This window comes from Suillus subalutaceus (assembly GCF_016647625.1).
Source record: "Suillus subalutaceus strain FC151 chromosome Unknown DFJ58scaffold_66, whole genome shotgun sequence".
In the NCBI taxonomy this organism is placed as follows: Eukaryota; Fungi; Basidiomycota; class Agaricomycetes; order Boletales; family Suillaceae; genus Suillus; species Suillus subalutaceus.
The window spans coordinates 133,796-152,083 of record NW_024540315.1 but is presented as its reverse complement, the minus strand read 5'-3'; the positions used below and the strand labels follow the sequence as shown (position 1 = coordinate 152,083).

The window sequence follows — 18,288 nt, the reverse complement described above, 5'->3', positions numbered from 1 at the left end:
GTATTTCATGGTATGTAAGTAAAGTAACATCCTCTATGTGCTATATAATTCGCATCATTGACAATGATTATTTTTGACCTACTGAGCCAAGTTTCAGGGATTACCGAACGGGAGTATGAAAACAACACACCTAACGCCTGTCCTGCGACATCTATTTGTAGACGTTCATGGACGAGATCTGGAAGTAGGCGTTTGTGAACGCGGTAGGGTTGTCTGCGGAGGGTTCACAGATGTACTAGACATTCGCTCGGGAGCACTTACTGTTGACATAAGTCTCACAGTCTAAAGGACATCCAGAAGCATTGTAGAGAGCCGCGTTGCCTGCCCAGCTGCCGCCTGCGCGCGGCATGAACACGACAGACCACTACAAAACAATGCAAGACTCACAGAACGTCAGATCAATGATAATGTTGTTGGCTCCAAAGTGAGACTGGATGTCACACTCGGTGTTATTAGGGAAGTAGGCGGCAGGGATGCCCTCGCAGTCAAATCATATAAGCGCAATTCAAAAGGGATGCAAAGACTATTACCCAGTTGTCAGTGTCGATCATCCATGCACCACTGCTAACGTCCAAGGGAACAAATGGGTCTTGTCTCTCCCAGAACCAAACCTTGATATAGTGAAGTGTGCGTTCCATAGCATACCTGCAGAAGAACCTGTAAGCCGAAAGAGTACTGAAAGTAAGTTTCTGGGCCCGTAACGTACCATCCTCCGCCAATGTTGTTGAATGCTGGACCAAAACTGTTATCGTCTTGAGTGAGCTTCACAGCACACCCAATATTGTAAGCGACTTTTGCATTTTAGCACGAGATTGGAATCAGCTATAGTGGCATCACCTGAAGCGTCACAGTTGGTTGTTATAAAGGTTCTAAAGAGTTAGCATTTTAGCCGAACGAGGTTTAATGCAGTGACGGATCAAAACATACCCTGATTGGAGAGTGTTATTTGGCATGGAGCAATCTGTGTGATGTTGTAAAATAGCACAGTTATGAATGTTATGGAGTGAACGAACTGTGGCTAGTATGGAGTGTCGACTGGTTAGGCACTACATTGTTTGCACCCTCGAGGATATCGATTTCACCCTGGCAAAGGGACGTACGTCAGGATGGTAGAGCTATCACACAAGGAAAGAACAAACACCGGCAGGCCAACCGGACTCTTTAGTTTCCCAGATAGCCTGCTATCTGTTACTATAAAGCTGCTTGATCGGAACCGCCTACTTACAGGCCATGTTCTATTTCAAGATATATAAGCGACGGAACCATGGAATAAATTAAAGAAGCTCACCCACATCCTTCGGGCATGTGCTGTATGTCAAAGCTATTATTGACAAAGCATCAGTCGATGAGACGTCTACGAGGAATCACTTACACAACAACATGCTCATGGTGCCGCTGATTGGACCGAATCCTGACCGAATTCCGGCCTGTGTCATTGACGTTCAAAACCGTGGTGTCGTCTGCGCGCAAGATGAAGGTATCACTCGTGGCATAGGTCAAGTTGAGGCTCTCTGCCGTTGTTCGGTTGACATACGTCCTGTCAGTGTCATTTAATGAGAAAAAGAACAAATTGCGTGCAAGCGAGGCGGACATACACACGCCCCTTGGTGGGGTCAGTGATATTCTCGAAATTGAAGGAGTCGTAGAAGCCTTCACCACGAACGCACTCGTTCAGAGTGTAGATCGCACCTGCTAGGGCAGGTCCCACAAGCGAGGCAAGAGCGAGACTGCTGCTGACGATCTTCATCATCGAGTCAGACTGCTGAAAGTGCAATCAGGGAGAGCGTGATGCGAGAGGACGGACCTGTTTCTCTCGATATTTAATAAGTCCACCTGCCCGACGCTCGTGAGTGCCGAGCAGAAAATATTAGTCTCACGAGCAAGCCCCCGACGTGTCGTCTCAGGAAGTCTGAGAAGTCTCGAGTTAGTTGATGTGTCGTAGTAACGTCTCTCCGATTGGACGAATGGTAGTGTAGCTATATAAATAGCGAGCAAAGGATATTGATGACCTGCGCCTCCTGCACGTCGGACCGGATCGAATGATGCATTCTACGAGTGGATGCACGTATAGGAATTTTGAATGGCTAGTGCTTCAGTAGCGTTAAGAACTGGGTCATAATTGTATGGTTAGCTCGTGACCCCAGGATCGATTGTCGGAGATAGAGACCACTGCAGCGGTCATCCCTTGAACCGGATTTCATTTTTGCCTCGTTTTTTCCCTCTTACCGCTTCTATTTACTTGTGGAACTGGACAAATAACAAGGTACCGCCTTTTACAATATTATAGTACTGTTCAAAGGCAGAATACATCCCCGGCGAATGGCAGGGAACTTGGGAGTTCGCTGCTTCCGACAGGCCTCTCAGCTCGCGACTCGTATACATTGTACAGTTTTGTAGTTATATGAGATCATAATCACAAGTATCCATTGTGCACAAGCCAGCCACAACATACGGACAGACACGATGACTTATTGCTGTTTGACAGCGGCCACTGGAGTGTCTGGACTCCAGACGGTGTTCAGGCAAGCAAAGCGCCCTTGCCATTCAAGGGTATCTCGCCCGACCAACTTGAAGGTATCGTAATAAACGGGACCCTGTTTGTCCAGCTCTACGAGTACATAGAAGCGGTAAGAGGAAAAAAAAAGAAATCTGATCTATCGATATGAAAGTAGCTGTAAGAAAGGTAGTTGATTCCGGCACTAAAGCAATAATTCCCTGACTACAAGTGACTCAGTCAGGGTCAAGGAGCATGATGGGGCAACTGCTAGTAGTCTCCAGCAGCTGACGCAATGTAAGATTTGTATGTAGCTGCTAGCAGGCTACCATGCATTGTCACAGCAAATCAAAATGTACTGCGCTCTGAGACGGCAAAACAACTGATGCGAACCGATCGTGTGTGCTCATACACCGTGTCTTCATTCGCTGGCAGGTCTTGAGCATGTTGAAAACACCTGCCAGCATGAATCAGTCGGTCATCAATATCTCCAATATTCATTGAACTTTGAACCGGGGACAGACTCACACGAGGGCTTCCGGAGACCGCAGGGCGAACCTCAACCCAAAACGGCAGATGGATGGATGATGTGCATCTACTGACGTACCATCAATATCAACAACGACCCCAGCCACTGTGACAGGACTCTGGTATGGAAATCCGTAACATGGGTACTGGCGAGAGATAGATACAGGGACGACTACACCCGAAATCACGAATAGTCCATGTTAAGAGCTAGAGATAACTTATGTCAGCACACGCAGGTGAACCACAGTTCCATCTTATACTCTGTGGATGGACATGCACCGATTGATGTTAATGTTGCTACATGCGAGATGCAATTTGATCTGTTAAACGTCGCTCCACATTAGATATGACAGAAAGCGTGATAATTGAGTAGGATTCCAGGGGTTCGTGCGCTTTAAGTAACGCGTCTCACCAACACGATTCAGTGTGGAATGAGTGCCGAGTACAAAAGGCCGAGTATTGAGTGCTGCAGCGTTGAACGAAGGATCGATCTATAGTCTGGGACTTCGGTTGCCTGTATCAGACGCATCAGTCACTGAGATCAAGATCCACTGTCTGTACAACTTGAATGCTTTCGCTCCGAGAGGCTGCATAGACATCAGTCAGTCACGCCGAGGGAAGGGAAAATGACTATAAAATGGATCGTCATCCTAATCCGATAGAGACAGTGATAGCATACAACAGTGAACACAAGTGGAAAACAGGGAACGCAAGGGTGTCGAGAGACATCATCCCACTCTATCCGAAAAATCTCTTGAAAAGATGGATCGCGTTGGATCTTGTTGAACACGATCGTCTTTGAGCATCCTGTGCAGAGGAATCAAGCCATGAGCTATATTTCATCAAGAAAGACCTCACCGTGCGTCAACTCGCGTATCTTCGCCCTCAACTCCGATCACCGCCTGCGGCGTCTTGGCATCAATGACCTATCAGTGGCGTGAAGAGATGTTAACTTGCGGTCACAAGAATGCGATGTCGCCTACATAGTGATTATCGCAGTGCGGGCAAAACTCATCGCTCTCCTCGTAGTTTGACATATCCTTCCTAAAGGCCTTCTTGCACTTCTTGCACATGAACGCCATCTCAGTTGTCTTCCCTAACGCATGATCCTGCGTCTCCGCATGACACTCTGCACAATCAAACCATTGCTTGCAGCATGGAGCTCGTATCGAAACTTGAGCATTTAATACATGTTTGCTGAAATTGAGGGAATGAATGCCGCATTGAGATGGTTGGAAGACGATACGCTACCGACCACATCACGATGAACAAGCAGAAGTCACTGCGATGGTACTCGGGCTCAGAGTCTCAGACCAGAATACTGATATGATGATGATCTGAAGAACCTGGACTCAGAATTTTTGCAAGATCGTGACACCTTTATTTTTCCCACGCTTTCGAAGGATAAACATGACAGACATTGACAGTAGACCCGTAGTCAAACCTTGATACATAGAAGGGAGATAGTTTTTTCTTCATCGATATCGATATCTTTTCAACATTATAACACGCACCATTGAGGACATCGTCAGTTTTAGGATAACCTGACCTTGTGCGAAAAGACTTGGCATCGCTACCAATATTGATATTGTTAGCTTGTACTGGTCACTTCTGAGCTAGCCTCTCAGGAGTCTCGACTGAGGACAATCTTTGTATGAAGTAGAATGAACGAGGTAACACACAAGTAGCCGATTGTTGAAATTTTAGGCGCTTATATTTCGAGTTAGCAAAGCAGTATGCAATTAGGGCGAGCAGAGTGAGGTAGAATACTAGCATCGATCCGTTAGTCCATTTTTACCGCCAAATCATTTGGTATCACCGGTACCAATACGGTGGTTCTCCAATTTCTACCTCCCCTGTCAGCACCCATCCACAACAGTAGAAATAATGAGTCCTTACCAAGTGGTGATCGCCAGTTATACACAAGATGATTTACATTCGACTTCGGCGTGACTGTATTATGTCTCGACAGAGCAGCATCCGTGAGATTGAAGACAGTCCCTATTTCCACATTCCCATCCTTCGTTCTGCGATTTGGTTGCAGGCATAGTGAAGGTGACACCTCGCACGGCCCATATTTTGGATTTTCCTCGTCCGACATTTCTTCGATTGTTAATTTCTGTATCGAGTGACCGAGAGCTGCTGCCTCATAGGGAGGTAGTTGATATGCGGACACATACTGATCTCCGCGCTGCACATTCATAGGATCTTCTCCAAAGGTATTTGGTCGGGGGAATCGGCGAGGCTCGCGAGCCGCCTCCCTATTTGCTATTTCCCCCTTGATTGAGCGCGGGAAGAATATCTGAGGCTCACCGTTTTGAATCAAATTACATGACTAGCACCTATAAATGACGCACGATAAGAGTAATCCCAGAGGATACGACACAGCCTATACCCGCAGTCATCCCCAATAGGTCTAGTTGGAAGGATGGGTTAGTGACTCAAACCTGCCTGGCACGGTGAAGTTGCATACCGGTGGGAAACCTAGATGAGAAAGTTAGTATCTGACAGTTAGCATGTTTCAGATACAGGCACATAACACGCACATCTTATCGTTGATGTGCTGATGCGGTCTGATGCCATCAATGCCCAATATCACAAACGGCACTGTGAAGAGAAAGCGGAAGAAGACCCGGATACACTTCCATGTACCACACATGAGTTAAGCAACGATGTCACATCTGCACAAAGCTTACGTTGAGCTCGTGAAACTTTACGAGCCTAATTATTGTGCTCCTATCAACATTGGCTTGTTTCTGGAGAGGATTGGTCAGACCGGATCATAACCTTGATCGAAATGAACCAACCAGGCTCTCGAGGAATGTGGGGAATGTCCACAAAATCGGAAGAAACCATATTGTCAAAGACAAGCTCCCGAGACTCCCGATCAAGATTGTGTAAGCCTCGCACTAGTCAGAGTTTACAAATTTCGTCCGATATCCAAACATGCAAATGACAGACCTTGTAGGGGTCTTCCCGTGTCAAAACCGTTACAAGGGGCATACAAATGACTGCGACTACAGATCCGATCGCCCATGTTTTGAAATATAGGCTGCGAAACCAATCTTGTTTCGCAGAGCCAGAGTGAATCAAGAAAAGCCAAAAGCACAGCTCTACGGGGCGTGACTTTAGTTTCAACTCAAACGCCAAGGCATAAAAATAAACCTTCTAGGTGCGTTACCCTTAGCCGAAACGTTAGCTGGTGTCGGTGAATATCGGTTGGGCAAACTCACATCTCTAGTCCCCAAGCAACCGAAAAACACAGGTACAGAGGGAGGATTGCGCTTTGTGCACTGCCACTCCAAAGCTCGTACGGAGTGGGTGTGACTTGTGAAAATTTGGCATCAGTGGGAGGCGTCAAAGTTACCGATTGGGCTTACTCACTACCCATCCCAGGAATAACAGTGAAACCATAACTATATTTGATAATGGAGAAACCCACAGCGTAGATTGTGATTAACGGAATGCTGGTTAAATAAGAATACTGTGAGATTGAGTGAGACCGATGTGATGGATACAATAGAAATGAAGGAAACCGTGACGCACCGTCATGACCCGCTTGAATGTGCCAGAACGCAGTCCATGATTCCACCTGTACAAATGTACTTAGGGCACTCGTAAATTGTGTGTGCAACAATCCGCCAACCTCAGACATTTGAAACGGTCAAAGGACCAGAGATGATACACTAAAAAGGATTCGAACTAAACCAAATGGATGTCAGTATTTCCTCCATCGAATAATCGAGCACTAGACCGACCATAACTGTAAGTGCTGCCCATACAAGGTTGACGGCTGGACTCATGTGGGCCATGATTCAAAAGCGAGCAAAGGAGAATAAGTAGAAAGAAGAGGAGGTGAGAGTTGCGCGAAGTAATGATAAATGCTCTGGTCGTGGTATTTATGAAGTTGAGGAGACGAAAATATATAGTGCGTAAGTAGAGTCCCTCTCACAGTATTCCACACGACAGGGAAAGGATCATGAAACAAAAGCGAGTCTGTTTGGGAGGAAGATAACATGATACATACACATTAATATATCATGATATCATCGCAATGCCACCCGTTGTGGCACGTTCCTGCTGACCACGGAGACTACGGATTTTGGAGCATATGGTGCCAAGTCTGTAGTAGCTGTAACGAACCGACCGTTCCGGAAGTAGTATTGGTTTGATTAGCACAGGTTTACAGCCATACCCAAGCTAGTAGTACTGCCAGTCGGGTTGATTCAACGTGCCGATGCCGAGCTTATCAAAGCTTATTCAGTGCTCCGTGAATCGGTAACCCGCAGTATCAGAGAGTACCAGACAGTACCGCTGCAAAGCGCTGCAATCGCGATTGTGGGGTAAGTGACAAGTTGCTTGATTTGTCATAAAATTTTGAAGGCCGGGCTGGTTTTGCCGTGCCGTCGGATCCCGGGCTCATGGGTTGATGATGGGTTGATGAATAAATTTGGTTCACATCATTTTCTAAATCTTTCACAATGGCTACATGGCCGCTGCCCACAGACGATGACAAGGAAGACCTCCTCCTTTCATGTCGATACGATGATCTCGACGAAGTTCAAGCTTTTGTAACAAAATTTGGCCCAGGTGCTCTCTCCAGTGTCCGAGACGACAACGGAAACACCGTGCTACACATGACGTGCGGAAATGGACACATAGGTGAGGCACGATCTTATTGCATCACGTTCGCCACATCGTGAGGACTGACTCGCGTAAGGCATCTTGTAGACGTGCTGGATTACCTTCTTCCTCTTCTCTCCCCTTCCATCCTGTCTGCACAAAATAGCGCTGGCTCGACCGCCTTGCACTGGGCAGCGCTGAACCAGCATCTCGAATCAGCGCAGAAGCTGGTCCACTTTACTGGGGGACCAGGGGTTGATCTGATTGATATCAAAAATATTGCCGGAAGATCACCCCTGGGTGAAGCCGAAATGATTGGATGGGATGAGGGCGCAAGGTGGCTTGTGCAGGAGATGAATCTCGATGAAGGTAGCCATCATGAGGTCAATGATAACGAAGAAGATGGTCCCGTGGACACTGCACAGGATATAGAAGTAGAGATTCAGGATGCGGATGGTGAAGTGGCCAAGATGACGATAAGCGGTGGCGCAACCATCTGATGGTTCTGAATTAACGTCGGTAGGTCTTTGCTGGCCCCTGGGTACACTAGTACTGTCTTATCACATGCATTCACACAGCTATCACGTCAAGGTCCTGATTCAGTCGGGATATGAAACACAGAAGCGGTCGAGACAAATAAGTCTAGCAACGCGCCTGAGCATTTCACTTTTGGACGAGTACTTGGTTCTACAGAATTTTCGATTCTATAGCTCGCGCGAACGATAACGGTGAATCATGGCCGGATCGAAAGTTCTCCATTGAACGGTCCCATGGAATTGGACTTGCTCACATCAAACTCACATGAACGTTATCACATCAAATTTTGCACCCGAACACTATCTGATCTTGAAGTTTCCAGCTTCGTCACCTATCGCAAATGCGATGAGAACAGTGGTTGGGCTGGGATCGTTAGCTCAGTGCGGATGCTGGCGAGATTGCCGCTGGGTGAGCGGGAAAAACTCGATATGAGGGCTGAATGAATGACCATTATATGGATACTGAAGGATACTGAGTACTGAGATATGAAGCTGCCAGTCTGGCAGTGATAGTGGGTGTACGATTAATCAAATGTACACTAAGGACGAAACGAATATTGTGATGGGACTGTATTAAAATTCTGGGGGTGGGTGGGCGAAAATAAACGAGCGAGCGAACGTACTGTGAAACGAGCAAGCGGATTGTATAATGCGGTGAAGAACTGCGGTCTGCAAGCTGGACCGGTTCCTTCCGAGGCACCTTTCACATCGATCCCCATACGTCACGCCTTCCCGCGCTAAACGAGGTTAAACGTAGGGGTTGCATGATGTGGAACGGGAACGCATGGGACAGCCTGGGCATCATGAGCATTTGACAGCCGAATGTCACCTATGATACAGAACGAGTCCACAACTTGTCTACAACTATCAAAATTACCATATGGTCACAGGACAAATCAAATACGTAGGGACAACAGGAAAGAAAAAACACATCGAAATGCACGTAACATTCAAGGGGAAAAGAATCCATTGGTCTCCATCTTCATTACGTTCTGCAAGTTTCACATCGGTAGAGACCGTTCTTCCACAGGTCATGGCAGTGCCGTTGCGGAGGTGAGAGCGTTTAGTTGACATCCCTCTTCACCATCTTTCACCGCCCGGTTTCAAGCGGCGTGCTTCGCCGTAAGGGAGCCTGACAACCAGTCGTCTGGGTCTGCCGTCTTCCAGTTTGTGTTTGGGTAGTATGATTTTTCGTTTCCAAATTCATCAATATGTGCGAATTCGTCTGGTGGAGGATTGGGCAAGAAAAGCGCACCACGCTTCCACGCGACTGCTTCTGAAGTAGAAGAGAGAAATTCGTGGGGTGCGAACGGACTCCAAGGAGACAGGGTAGACGAACGAGAGCTTGTCTCCAGCATAGGCGATGGAAATCCGAATCTTACGCGCTCCGAATGACGCGGCGTGGGCTTCGTCCGCTGTGAGACAGTGTACACGAGCTCGCCGGCCACACGCCGTTGCGGGGGAACATACTTCGCATAAGCACCCGAACGTAGGGTCAATCCAGGGAAGCTGCATTGACGTTCATCAGATAACGATCATTATCAGTTCAGGTTAACATACCCGTCGGCTTGATTGGAAGCCAACCCGGCGCCCCCGCCTTTAGTGCGAGATCATCGTCATGGGCCTGATCTTGCGTCTCACCGGAATTGTGGGCGCACGGTGCCTTTCGCGTAACAATAGACCAGGGGGGCGAACAAGCTGCAGACTCGGTGGAAATGTTCCTGTCGGGGTGGTCGCCATCAGTGGCGGTGGTTTGAGACAGGTCAACCAGCGTAGTTCCTGCACTCTTCGGTTTGAGCGGCTCTAAAGTCGTAAAGGTGGCGGTGACTCTCAATCTCTCTTGCACAGCCGCTTCCCAGAACGAATCTGGTCCGTCGAATTGACGTTCTGATCCACTTGACGGACTGTCGTCCCGTTCAACCTCGGTGACGACAAGTCCGTTTGATGAATGCTGACTACCTCTGCTGGAAGGGACCGGAGTGCTGGCACTCCGGTGGCGCATTTCGAATGGCGTAGCTGTAGGTTCCGAATGACAAAGAGAACCACAGTCTAGTATATTTTCGCGTCTAGATGTTGATGGTGAAAGACGGGATGTAACGCGATTCTCGTTCTTGTTGATGGATCGCGGTAAAGATAATTCGAGAGCTAATTGATCCCCTGGAGACTCGCTGCCGAAAGACCCATCCTCAAGACTTGAATCACCGTCTTCCTCAAGATCAGGACCGATCACAGCCGTGTGAGACCAGCTTCGCTTTTGAGGGATCCTCGACAAAAAAGAAGCTTGAATACTCGAGACAGAAAGATGCCCGTCATGATTGGGCGTTGCAGGTATAGTCATTTGGAGGTTGCCATCATGAGGTTCACCACCAGGCTTGCGACCTGGTCGATGCGAATTGTACGTTCTTGTTTTTTCATGGGATACAGCCTCAGGCAGTGGCGGGGAGTTGCGAGCGAGGTGCACCGGGCGTAGGGCTTGACATGGGTCCTCGGGCTCAGCATTGTGGATAACTCCCGCAGAGTTCGACGATTCGGGGGAAGGTGAGACGTCCAGGGACGCCGGATCATGCCAGGACCGAGACTCTTGACTCAGTGTGCGTTCGGTATCGCCATCATCGTTAGACGTCTTATGTGGCAGTACACATCGACTATTGTATAGGTGTGAGACTGCATCCATAATTTCGGGACTGTCCAGATCCTCGTGTAAGGTGTGTTTGTTGGGAGCTCGCAAGATGTCTTGTTGTGTAGCAAGCAAACCTGAATCGCTGTTGTACGCTTCTTGGTCGGGAGTGACGCACACGTTCTTGATCCCAGAGAGCTCACGCGAAGGCGCCGCACTTAGAGATTCGCCGTCACTGTGAAAAATCGTTTTGAGGCTATCCCATGATGGGACCGGTAAACGAAAATTTCTTTTAGACTGGAGACGAGTAACAGAGTAGAGACACATAAGACCAAGGTTGAGCGCTGCCAAGACCAGGATGCTGTAAAAACCACTGTTGAAATAGATCAACTGGTCAGAGTACAGCAGAACTGATGTGAACTTCAGCAGAGATAACCACAGTCTGGAGTACAGCCTGACCTAGAGAATCCACGAAGTTTGACAAGTAGCGTTTGTGCTGGGAAATCAAGAGTGCATATGTGAAAGTGGAGGATGATGGGGGAGAATGGTGGTCGTGAGCAGACACACGACTGCTTCTATTGCTTGAGGTGAATCCGGCGGGAAGATAATTTGCTGGCGGGTTTGGCCACAGGAAGTTATCTCTCTCGAAGACCATAGAGTCTCCGTCGATGCTCCGAACATAACTGAAAGGATCCAGGGTCGCCAGTAAAGGTGTCCATTGGAATAGTTTGAGAAGGGCTAACAACGAATATCGCAAGAGGAAAGTCATGGAGCTAAAGGCAACGAATACACGATTGAATGATCCCTCGACGAGTGAACTGCTTTTAGTGGTTATTTGTTCGTATTGAAAACGGGAGCCTTTGCAAACATTGTACAAATACTCATGACGAACAACTACTTCAACAGTGAATCAACACATACTTCCAATCGAACTTCCATGTTGGCTATTTCCTCGAGATTTAGTGCTCGTTGCCGCAATGGATTTTAGTTCAGAAGAAATAGTTTCCTCGACGGTCAGCGTTGTGGAAGGCTTCTGCGTTTTTCTGGCTGACTCAATTCGTGGTAATGTATCACGGATAACAATCAGTATTTAGCCGTTGTTCTGTTGGTCTCTCGCTCGTAGCAAGCCGACAAGGAGGGTGAGTTGTATTTGTGTCGCTGGCATGAAGTCTGTGAGACAGCGCTAAGCGTCTGTCTACAGGTTCATATACTCAAACAGCAAGCTTGTCTTCCATCTCGGTTGGCTCGATGCTTCCAAGTCGTAAGTTATACCTACTATTGTTCCTCTTCAGAATGGCTCTTATACTGCGGCGGTATCATCAATATTCCAAGTTCAGCAAGTTACCTCGCCCGATTTTTATGCTTGGTTTTACAGCATAGGGATGTTGGCTTATTGTATGGTCGTATATTAGTGCCACCATGTTTTTTAAAACCAGAGACAGAGGGATGAGCCGTCCTGATGCATTGCTAACTTTTCAGAGGGAGGGCGTCATGTAACCAGTCTAGCGGTTGCTGTCCATCCAACGCCCAGTGCTTGTTATTTTGATGTTCGTATTAATATCTTGCCATCATTGCTAACTTGCACGTGGGGGCTTCTCTGGTCGACCTCCTACGTCCATCGTTCGCCGGGCAAGTACAGCTTCAAAGGGATTGCGAACTTCAACCCGTCGGGATAAGTTATTCCCTGACAGTGATATATACAGTGGACACATGTATCAGGAACGTTATTCGCAACTCGTGGTGGTTCCGTATCAAGACAGAAGACAAATATATGTTATCACAACAACTCCACAGTGTGTTTAAAGAATTGCGTTTATTAATATTTTAGAACAACGGCTGCCCCCTTCCTGATTTCGGAATATGGGCGCGATTACGCGATCCTCACTCCACTCCTTCCATTGATCCGATGCCAGGCGTTTATGATTGCATCAAGTCTATTGCAACCAGCTACAACTTGAACCCCATGGTTCTATGTTTATACTGATGCTCATTTATAGTCTCCATTTTCAAATTACCAACCCCTTCCGGAATCCACGCAAATCTGTCACCTGACCTCAGCGACCATCATGATTCACCAATGTCGGTTGGATGGTGTTCATGCACCTACACATGCACTGGATGGCTCCAAGACGTCGCCGCAGCCCCAAAATCAAATCCCATAACATACTGTTGGATGACGGTACTTTTTTTGAACTGCGGAGATATAATTAAACTTGCTCCATCATTTGACAGTTCATTAAACACATGAACAGGCGACGTGACGCAGAGGGCGGCAGCTACTTGCACCTTAAAATTGCTGTAAGCCGACCTTCCGCCTACGGAGCCCATTCAAATCTGCCACTAGTTACTTACTGGGCAACTACTATGCAATGCGGCTGCGTCACGAAAGATCTGTCGAAGCTTCTGCTTATGAATCTCCATACCGGTCTCGAACTGGGCAATTGTCAAATTCATCGATGCTATGTCTCAGGCCAGGTCTTGAAGACTTACATGTTCTGGTACTGGCATAGGTTGGCTAACGATTGGACCCTATGGCATTATACAAAGTGCTCTCGTCGTGTCCTACTGGACTCCTACATGCCCAAAAGACGTCTCACGGCGGTAGGGGTAGCTGACATAACAGCCTGGCCTTCTGGAACTATTTAGGCGATACGCTGCGACATCCCCGGCCAAGCTGTCATCCCACAGCGCAACATGCGGAAGAAATCAAAGCTCATTTAGGCACTCCGGTCAACTGACAAGTTCCTGTTGGATGCTATCCAGCTTCAAAGAACTCGCATCGCTGATCGGGAATATCACATTTTGAAGTCCAGTGCCTTTGACAGGTAATCAATTTTTTCATTTTACAAGCCCGTAACATATTCGAGTTGATTGGCGGAGACCTAAAGGTGGGAATCCGCTGGGACGTACTAGTGTGAGGAATTACTGCCTCATAGTCGATTATTCCGATCCACCAATCGGAATATGTGTAGGCCGACACTCAGTGGCGGAGTTGTGGAGCTGCTTGAGCACGCAGGAAGCCCTGCGCTCATGAGGGCCGTGCATCCTGATACCAGGGGCACTATTTAAGCTGAAGGATGCGTTATGTCTCGCTCATCTTCCTCCCATTGACTAGAGCGTTGTGTCATGTTCCAACTCTATGTATTCCTGTGCTTTCTGGCAAGCCTCCAGAGTCACGCCGCGACTATTGGTCCAGTTTCTGACCTCGTCGTTGCCAATGGCATTGTATCCCCAGACGGGTTCACCAGGACGTCAGTGTTTGCTGCATTTTCGACCTATTTGATTACTGAAATCATTGCAGGGCAGTTCTTGCCGGTGGTACTCATCCCGGGCCCACGATCATGGCTCAGAAGGTGGTATCTACTTTGCATGCGCAAACTCTTGGTTGACCTCATGTGTATTAAGGGGGATACGTTCAAGATTAACGTCACAAACCAACTAAGTAACGAGTCGATGCTAACGGGCACCAGTATCGTAAGCACCGTGGCCGGCTGATAAATGCATGTAGGAGCTAACAATGACGTCTATCGCAGCACTGGCATGGGCTATTCCAACATCATAGTAACCAAATGGATGGCGTGGCATTTGTTACGCAATGTCCGATCACTCCAGGATACTCTTTTTTATATGAGTTCAATGCTGGCGACCAAGTAGGAACCTACTGGTATCACTCTCATTATGGAGTTCGTACTCTAATTTTTCACGGTGTCATCAACTGAGTTCAATTTAGGTCCAATACTGTGATGGTCTACGAGGCCCGCTGATCATCTACGACCCCAACGACCCATACCGCTCGTTGTACGATATTGATGACGGTGAGTGATTTCGACGAGATGGAGTTGCGCTTCTCACATTTGAGTGAAGAGTCTAGCATTATCACATTGATGGACTGGTAAGAAAAGAAAAGGCTGATGGATCTTTTCCTGTTGTTAAATCGGCTTGCTTTGTAGGTATAACCTGCCTTCGCCTCAGGTACAGAGACAAGTGATTCCCGACTCGGTACTTATTAACGGTGTCGGGCGTTACGATGGAGGGCCGGATGTGCCTCTCGCCGTCATCAACGTTCAGCCACGAAAGCGATATCGTTTCCGCTTACTGAACATGGCGTGCAAGTCCAACTACATTTTCTCGATCGATGGCCATAATCTTACCATAATCGAGGTTGATGGCCAATACGTCAAGCCGCTCGTGGTAGACTTTATTCAGATCTATGCTGCTCAACGATACTCCTTCATTCTTGAGACAAACCAGCCTATCGACAACTATTGGGTGCATGCCAATCCCGATTCGGGTACAAATGCCACAGCTATCTTACGATATGCAGGCTCTCCCGATGCCGACCCAAAGAACAGGACAATCTCGGACTTGGTAGCTCTAAATGAGACTAGCCTACACCCCCTATCACCGCCTTCATCTCGTTTACTGCAGGAACCAGACGTCAAACTTGATCTTATTCTTGGGAAAAATCTGTCCAATTTCAACTTCCTCGTCAATGGCGTCCAGTACATTTCTCCTAGTATCCCAGTCCTACTACAGTTACTGAGCGGTGATATGACGGCGACGGATCTTGCACCCAACGGCTCCGTATACACTCTGCCACGGAATAAGGTTATCCAAGTTTCATTCAATCCCGATAATTCTCCTGGGGGCCCTGTGAGTCCAGTTCAAAACATCATGTATGTCCTTGATTGACAGAGACTGACATATTTTGACAGCATCCATTCCACCTGCATGGGGTACGTCTTGGCGTGTCATCTACATACACCAGATGGACTAATAATAAGTGGTTCATAGCACACCTTCGCTGTCATCAGAAGTGCTGGAAGCAGCAGTTATAACTATGTCAACCCCGTCATGCGTGACACCGTGGACACTGGCAACACTGGTGATCGTGTGACTATCCGCTTCATCACCAATAACCCTGGGCCTTGGCTGTTGCATTGGTAAGTGTTGTGTCTATGTCTTTTAGCTGGCGATGACTTTCGGTCTTTGTGAAGTCATATCGAATGGCATCTCTACACGTGAGTTGTTCCTTTCACTGAGCCTGGACTCGAATTGATGGGTCCATAGCGGACTAGCTATAGTATTTGCAGAGGCTCCTGAAGATGTGGCGGCTTCGCAGCCTATCAATAGTAAGCACCGAGCATTATGAATTAGACCCAGTCTGACAATCAACGTTAGATGCTTCGAAGCAGCTCTGTCCGATATACAATAGCGTTCCTCAGCAAAATTTCCCTCTCCCTCCCGTTGATTGATATTTTTGATTTTGGACTATGGTATAGGACCGGTCCTTTGCCCACCACATTCTGAAATGCAACCCACTTCATAATAACTCATTTTTTCGAAAATTATAGTAGACAGTAATATTCCACTTAATCTGAATGCTTTATCATCGAAGTGCCCGCTTTTGTGACCAGGCTAGATGTCGAGCGTGCCTTGTTCTCAGCAACTCGAACTTGAAGATGCTTGCCTTCAATTCGGAGAACTTGGGCGGTCATTTGATCTGTCAAAGTGGCCGCGGGCATTAGGGCTTCTGTACGCCGAGAGGAAATTCGCGGGGCAAAGCAGATGACATCATCATGTTTTGTCTGTGTCACATTATATCACACAACTTCCTTAAGTACTAGGGTCGGCCTTGGGGCCGACGTGGACCTTGCTCCGCGGTTTGTGCTTATTGGTGTTCGGTAGTTTAAATGGGGCATTGAATAATATTACTGATATTTTCTGTGTTCTATTTGTGCTCTATGCATTGGCGTTATTCTGCTCTATGTCAGTTTGCACACTGTTCCACTGCATAAGGTCCTGCTGTTTGGGCTATCAGATGGCTAAGCCCAAACAAGATTAATATCCAGATCTCTGTTTGGTCCGCGTAAGCGGCCGAGCATGCGTTATAGCTTTCACGATAGACCTCTCACCACGCAATCTTACATACAGTCGCTCCCTAGTCTTATACATCGCCCATCTAAAACGGCCGGCAGGAACGGCGGACTGGTGGGGTACGCCTTACACCAGTGCATTTGGGGATGTGACGAAGGGGCGGAGCACGGGGCTCCATGACTAGATAGTAGTGTCCTACATAGAGTATCACTCTCAATGGACATAAAATTGGAAACAAATAAAAATAAAAATTACAAGTTCAATTCAAACTATGTATTTGTTAGGGTTAGTAAGGCGTTTATCAGGGTTCTGTTTCGTTGTTTCGGCAGACATCTTGTATTTATATCTCGCAGTGTCGATGTAATTCTAAGGGGTAAATTTAATTGGGTTTCAATTAAAGAAATATTACGTGTTTGTTTGGTCTCGCTTGCCATTACATATCATGCTCCATCGTGATAGACTTTGCTCCGCAAGGTAATGTCACATAATTTGGGACAAATCATAACACATAGCCTCGGGGAGGGGTCCCGACGTTATGCGTTATGAGCCAGTGTACTGTATATCAAGGGGCTTTCTACACCCACCAACTACCCTTCGAGCTGTCACAACGGAGGACCAGATGGTTCGCTAGTGTAATGCTAGTGCACCTCTCAGACTTGGTGCATGGCGTATCTACTTTTCGGTTCACGAGCAGGAAAAAATAAAAGAACCTCTCGTTAGTTGCTTCGCCGTCGTCAACCTTGCTGATCCTACGTTACTAGCTCAAACATCTACAAAGTCTTGTGGCGATAAATACAATGGGCTTGACGGGAGCCTCCACCCAAGCTTCCTCACCCTGTGCCCCGGTCAAAATCCAATGCTGTCTTTACTTCTGATAGCCTCTGCCGTTCTTTACCCGATTCTTATATCTGCAAAATATTCCTGTGACTCAGGAACAACCATGTGTTGTTCCAACACCACGACTGTGCGTGTCATGACCATTGACTCAGAAAAGATGCTAAATTTTCACAGACGGACACAGCAGCTGCTGAAGAAATCCTCGCTGAATATTCTATCAGCGAGTCTGGGCTGAGCGGTCTTATCGGCTACGGGTGCAGTGCTCTCAAAACCGCGGATGTTTCAGAATGTATCAACGAGACTGTCTGCTGCACCGGGCAGTACTATGTATGACATCGACGCTGGTTCTATTTTGCACTAACATTTGATCATAGGGTGATGAAGTTGTTGTCAATTGTACCACCACCGTGAGCGTCTGAAGGCGCATGAACTTCCGCATGGAGAGATTGTGCTCTTTGATGTTGCTTTGACGTGTGCAATTCGAAGTACTGTCGTTTACTTGTTATCTATACCCAAGGATCTTGCGTATTTTGAATCATGATTGTGATTTAGCTCCTTTCTTTTGCGTTACATTTTTATCTTGCTGGATTATGCAGAGACGTAGAAAATTGGAATTTGCTCATATGATACAGTGCACGTTTCGATTATTGCACCCTCTAGCATGCTAACAACTGTTTGACAAGTGCGCTAATCTTATTCATCTTGCAACTGGGATATTACACAAACAACTTGTGAGAAATTCGAGGACCCCCGTCTCGTGCATATACAGGGATCTA

At 47.3% G+C, this 18,288-nt stretch overlaps 7 protein-coding genes across 7 annotated transcripts; 3 read left to right on the top strand and 4 right to left on the bottom strand.

The window, feature by feature from the left end:
- Nucleotides 1-151: 151 nt before the first annotated feature.
- DFJ58DRAFT_728984 (glycoside hydrolase family 16 protein) lies at nt 152-1,747 on the bottom strand (the record flags this gene model as incomplete). Its single annotated transcript, XM_041385673.1, has 13 exons — nt 152-213; nt 262-336; nt 388-478; nt 531-645; nt 707-791; nt 838-869; nt 928-961; nt 1,014-1,083; nt 1,140-1,178; nt 1,226-1,235; nt 1,289-1,321; nt 1,373-1,537; nt 1,596-1,747. 13 exons carry the CDS (start codon nt 1,745-1,747, stop codon nt 152-154), a joined length of 963 nt encoding a protein of 320 aa, XP_041243002.1.
- A 1,892-nt stretch (nt 1,748-3,639) lies between these two features.
- On the bottom strand, nt 3,640-4,396 carry DFJ58DRAFT_792779 (CHY zinc finger-domain-containing protein). The gene is made up of 4 exons (XM_041390375.1): nt 4,278-4,396; nt 4,006-4,219; nt 3,881-3,948; nt 3,640-3,829 (listed from the first exon to the last, which is right to left on the bottom strand). Exons 1-4 carry the CDS (start codon nt 4,280-4,282, stop codon nt 3,751-3,753), a joined length of 366 nt encoding a protein of 121 aa, XP_041243001.1. The 5' UTR covers nt 4,283-4,396; the 3' UTR covers nt 3,640-3,750.
- Nucleotides 4,397-4,837: 441 nt separating this feature from the next.
- DFJ58DRAFT_728983 (uncharacterized protein) lies at nt 4,838-6,834 on the bottom strand (the record flags this gene model as incomplete). The annotated part of the gene is made up of 14 exons (XM_041385672.1): nt 4,838-4,869; nt 4,922-5,324; nt 5,380-5,438; nt 5,496-5,506; nt 5,569-5,663; nt 5,719-5,778; nt 5,830-5,931; nt 5,984-6,135; nt 6,188-6,204; nt 6,256-6,349; nt 6,407-6,506; nt 6,569-6,614; nt 6,669-6,724; nt 6,781-6,834. The coding sequence occupies 14 exons, from the start codon at nt 6,832-6,834 to the stop codon at nt 4,838-4,840; spliced, it is 1,281 nt and encodes a 426-aa protein (XP_041243000.1).
- Nucleotides 6,835-7,503: 669 nt separating this feature from the next.
- On the top strand, nt 7,504-8,145 carry DFJ58DRAFT_842210 (ankyrin repeat-containing domain protein; the record flags this gene model as incomplete). Its single annotated transcript, XM_041392801.1, has 2 exons — nt 7,504-7,684; nt 7,754-8,145. The coding sequence occupies 2 exons, from the start codon at nt 7,504-7,506 to the stop codon at nt 8,143-8,145; spliced, it is 573 nt and encodes a 190-aa protein (XP_041242999.1).
- Nucleotides 8,146-9,464: 1,319 nt separating this feature from the next.
- DFJ58DRAFT_426278 (uncharacterized protein) lies at nt 9,465-11,213 on the bottom strand. Its single transcript, XM_041380348.1, has 2 exons — nt 9,742-11,213; nt 9,465-9,690 (listed from the first exon to the last, which is right to left on the bottom strand). Exons 1-2 carry the CDS (start codon nt 11,123-11,125, stop codon nt 9,677-9,679), a joined length of 1,398 nt encoding a protein of 465 aa, XP_041242998.1. The 5' UTR covers nt 11,126-11,213; the 3' UTR covers nt 9,465-9,676.
- A 2,711-nt stretch (nt 11,214-13,924) lies between these two features.
- Nucleotides 13,925-16,053, top strand: DFJ58DRAFT_661695 (laccase; the record flags this gene model as incomplete). The annotated part of the gene is made up of 12 exons (XM_041382237.1): nt 13,925-14,049; nt 14,100-14,151; nt 14,204-14,272; nt 14,332-14,481; nt 14,529-14,613; nt 14,663-14,690; nt 14,749-15,451; nt 15,514-15,534; nt 15,593-15,741; nt 15,796-15,819; nt 15,869-15,930; nt 15,980-16,053. The coding sequence occupies 12 exons, from the start codon at nt 13,925-13,927 to the stop codon at nt 16,051-16,053; spliced, it is 1,542 nt and encodes a 513-aa protein (XP_041242997.1).
- A 1,099-nt stretch (nt 16,054-17,152) lies between these two features.
- DFJ58DRAFT_792759 (uncharacterized protein) lies at nt 17,153-18,181 on the top strand. The gene is made up of 3 exons (XM_041390374.1): nt 17,153-17,639; nt 17,687-17,839; nt 17,887-18,181. Exons 1-3 carry the CDS (start codon nt 17,532-17,534, stop codon nt 17,929-17,931), a joined length of 306 nt encoding a protein of 101 aa, XP_041242996.1. The 5' UTR covers nt 17,153-17,531; the 3' UTR covers nt 17,932-18,181.
- The last annotated feature ends 107 nt before the right edge of the window (nt 18,182-18,288 follow it).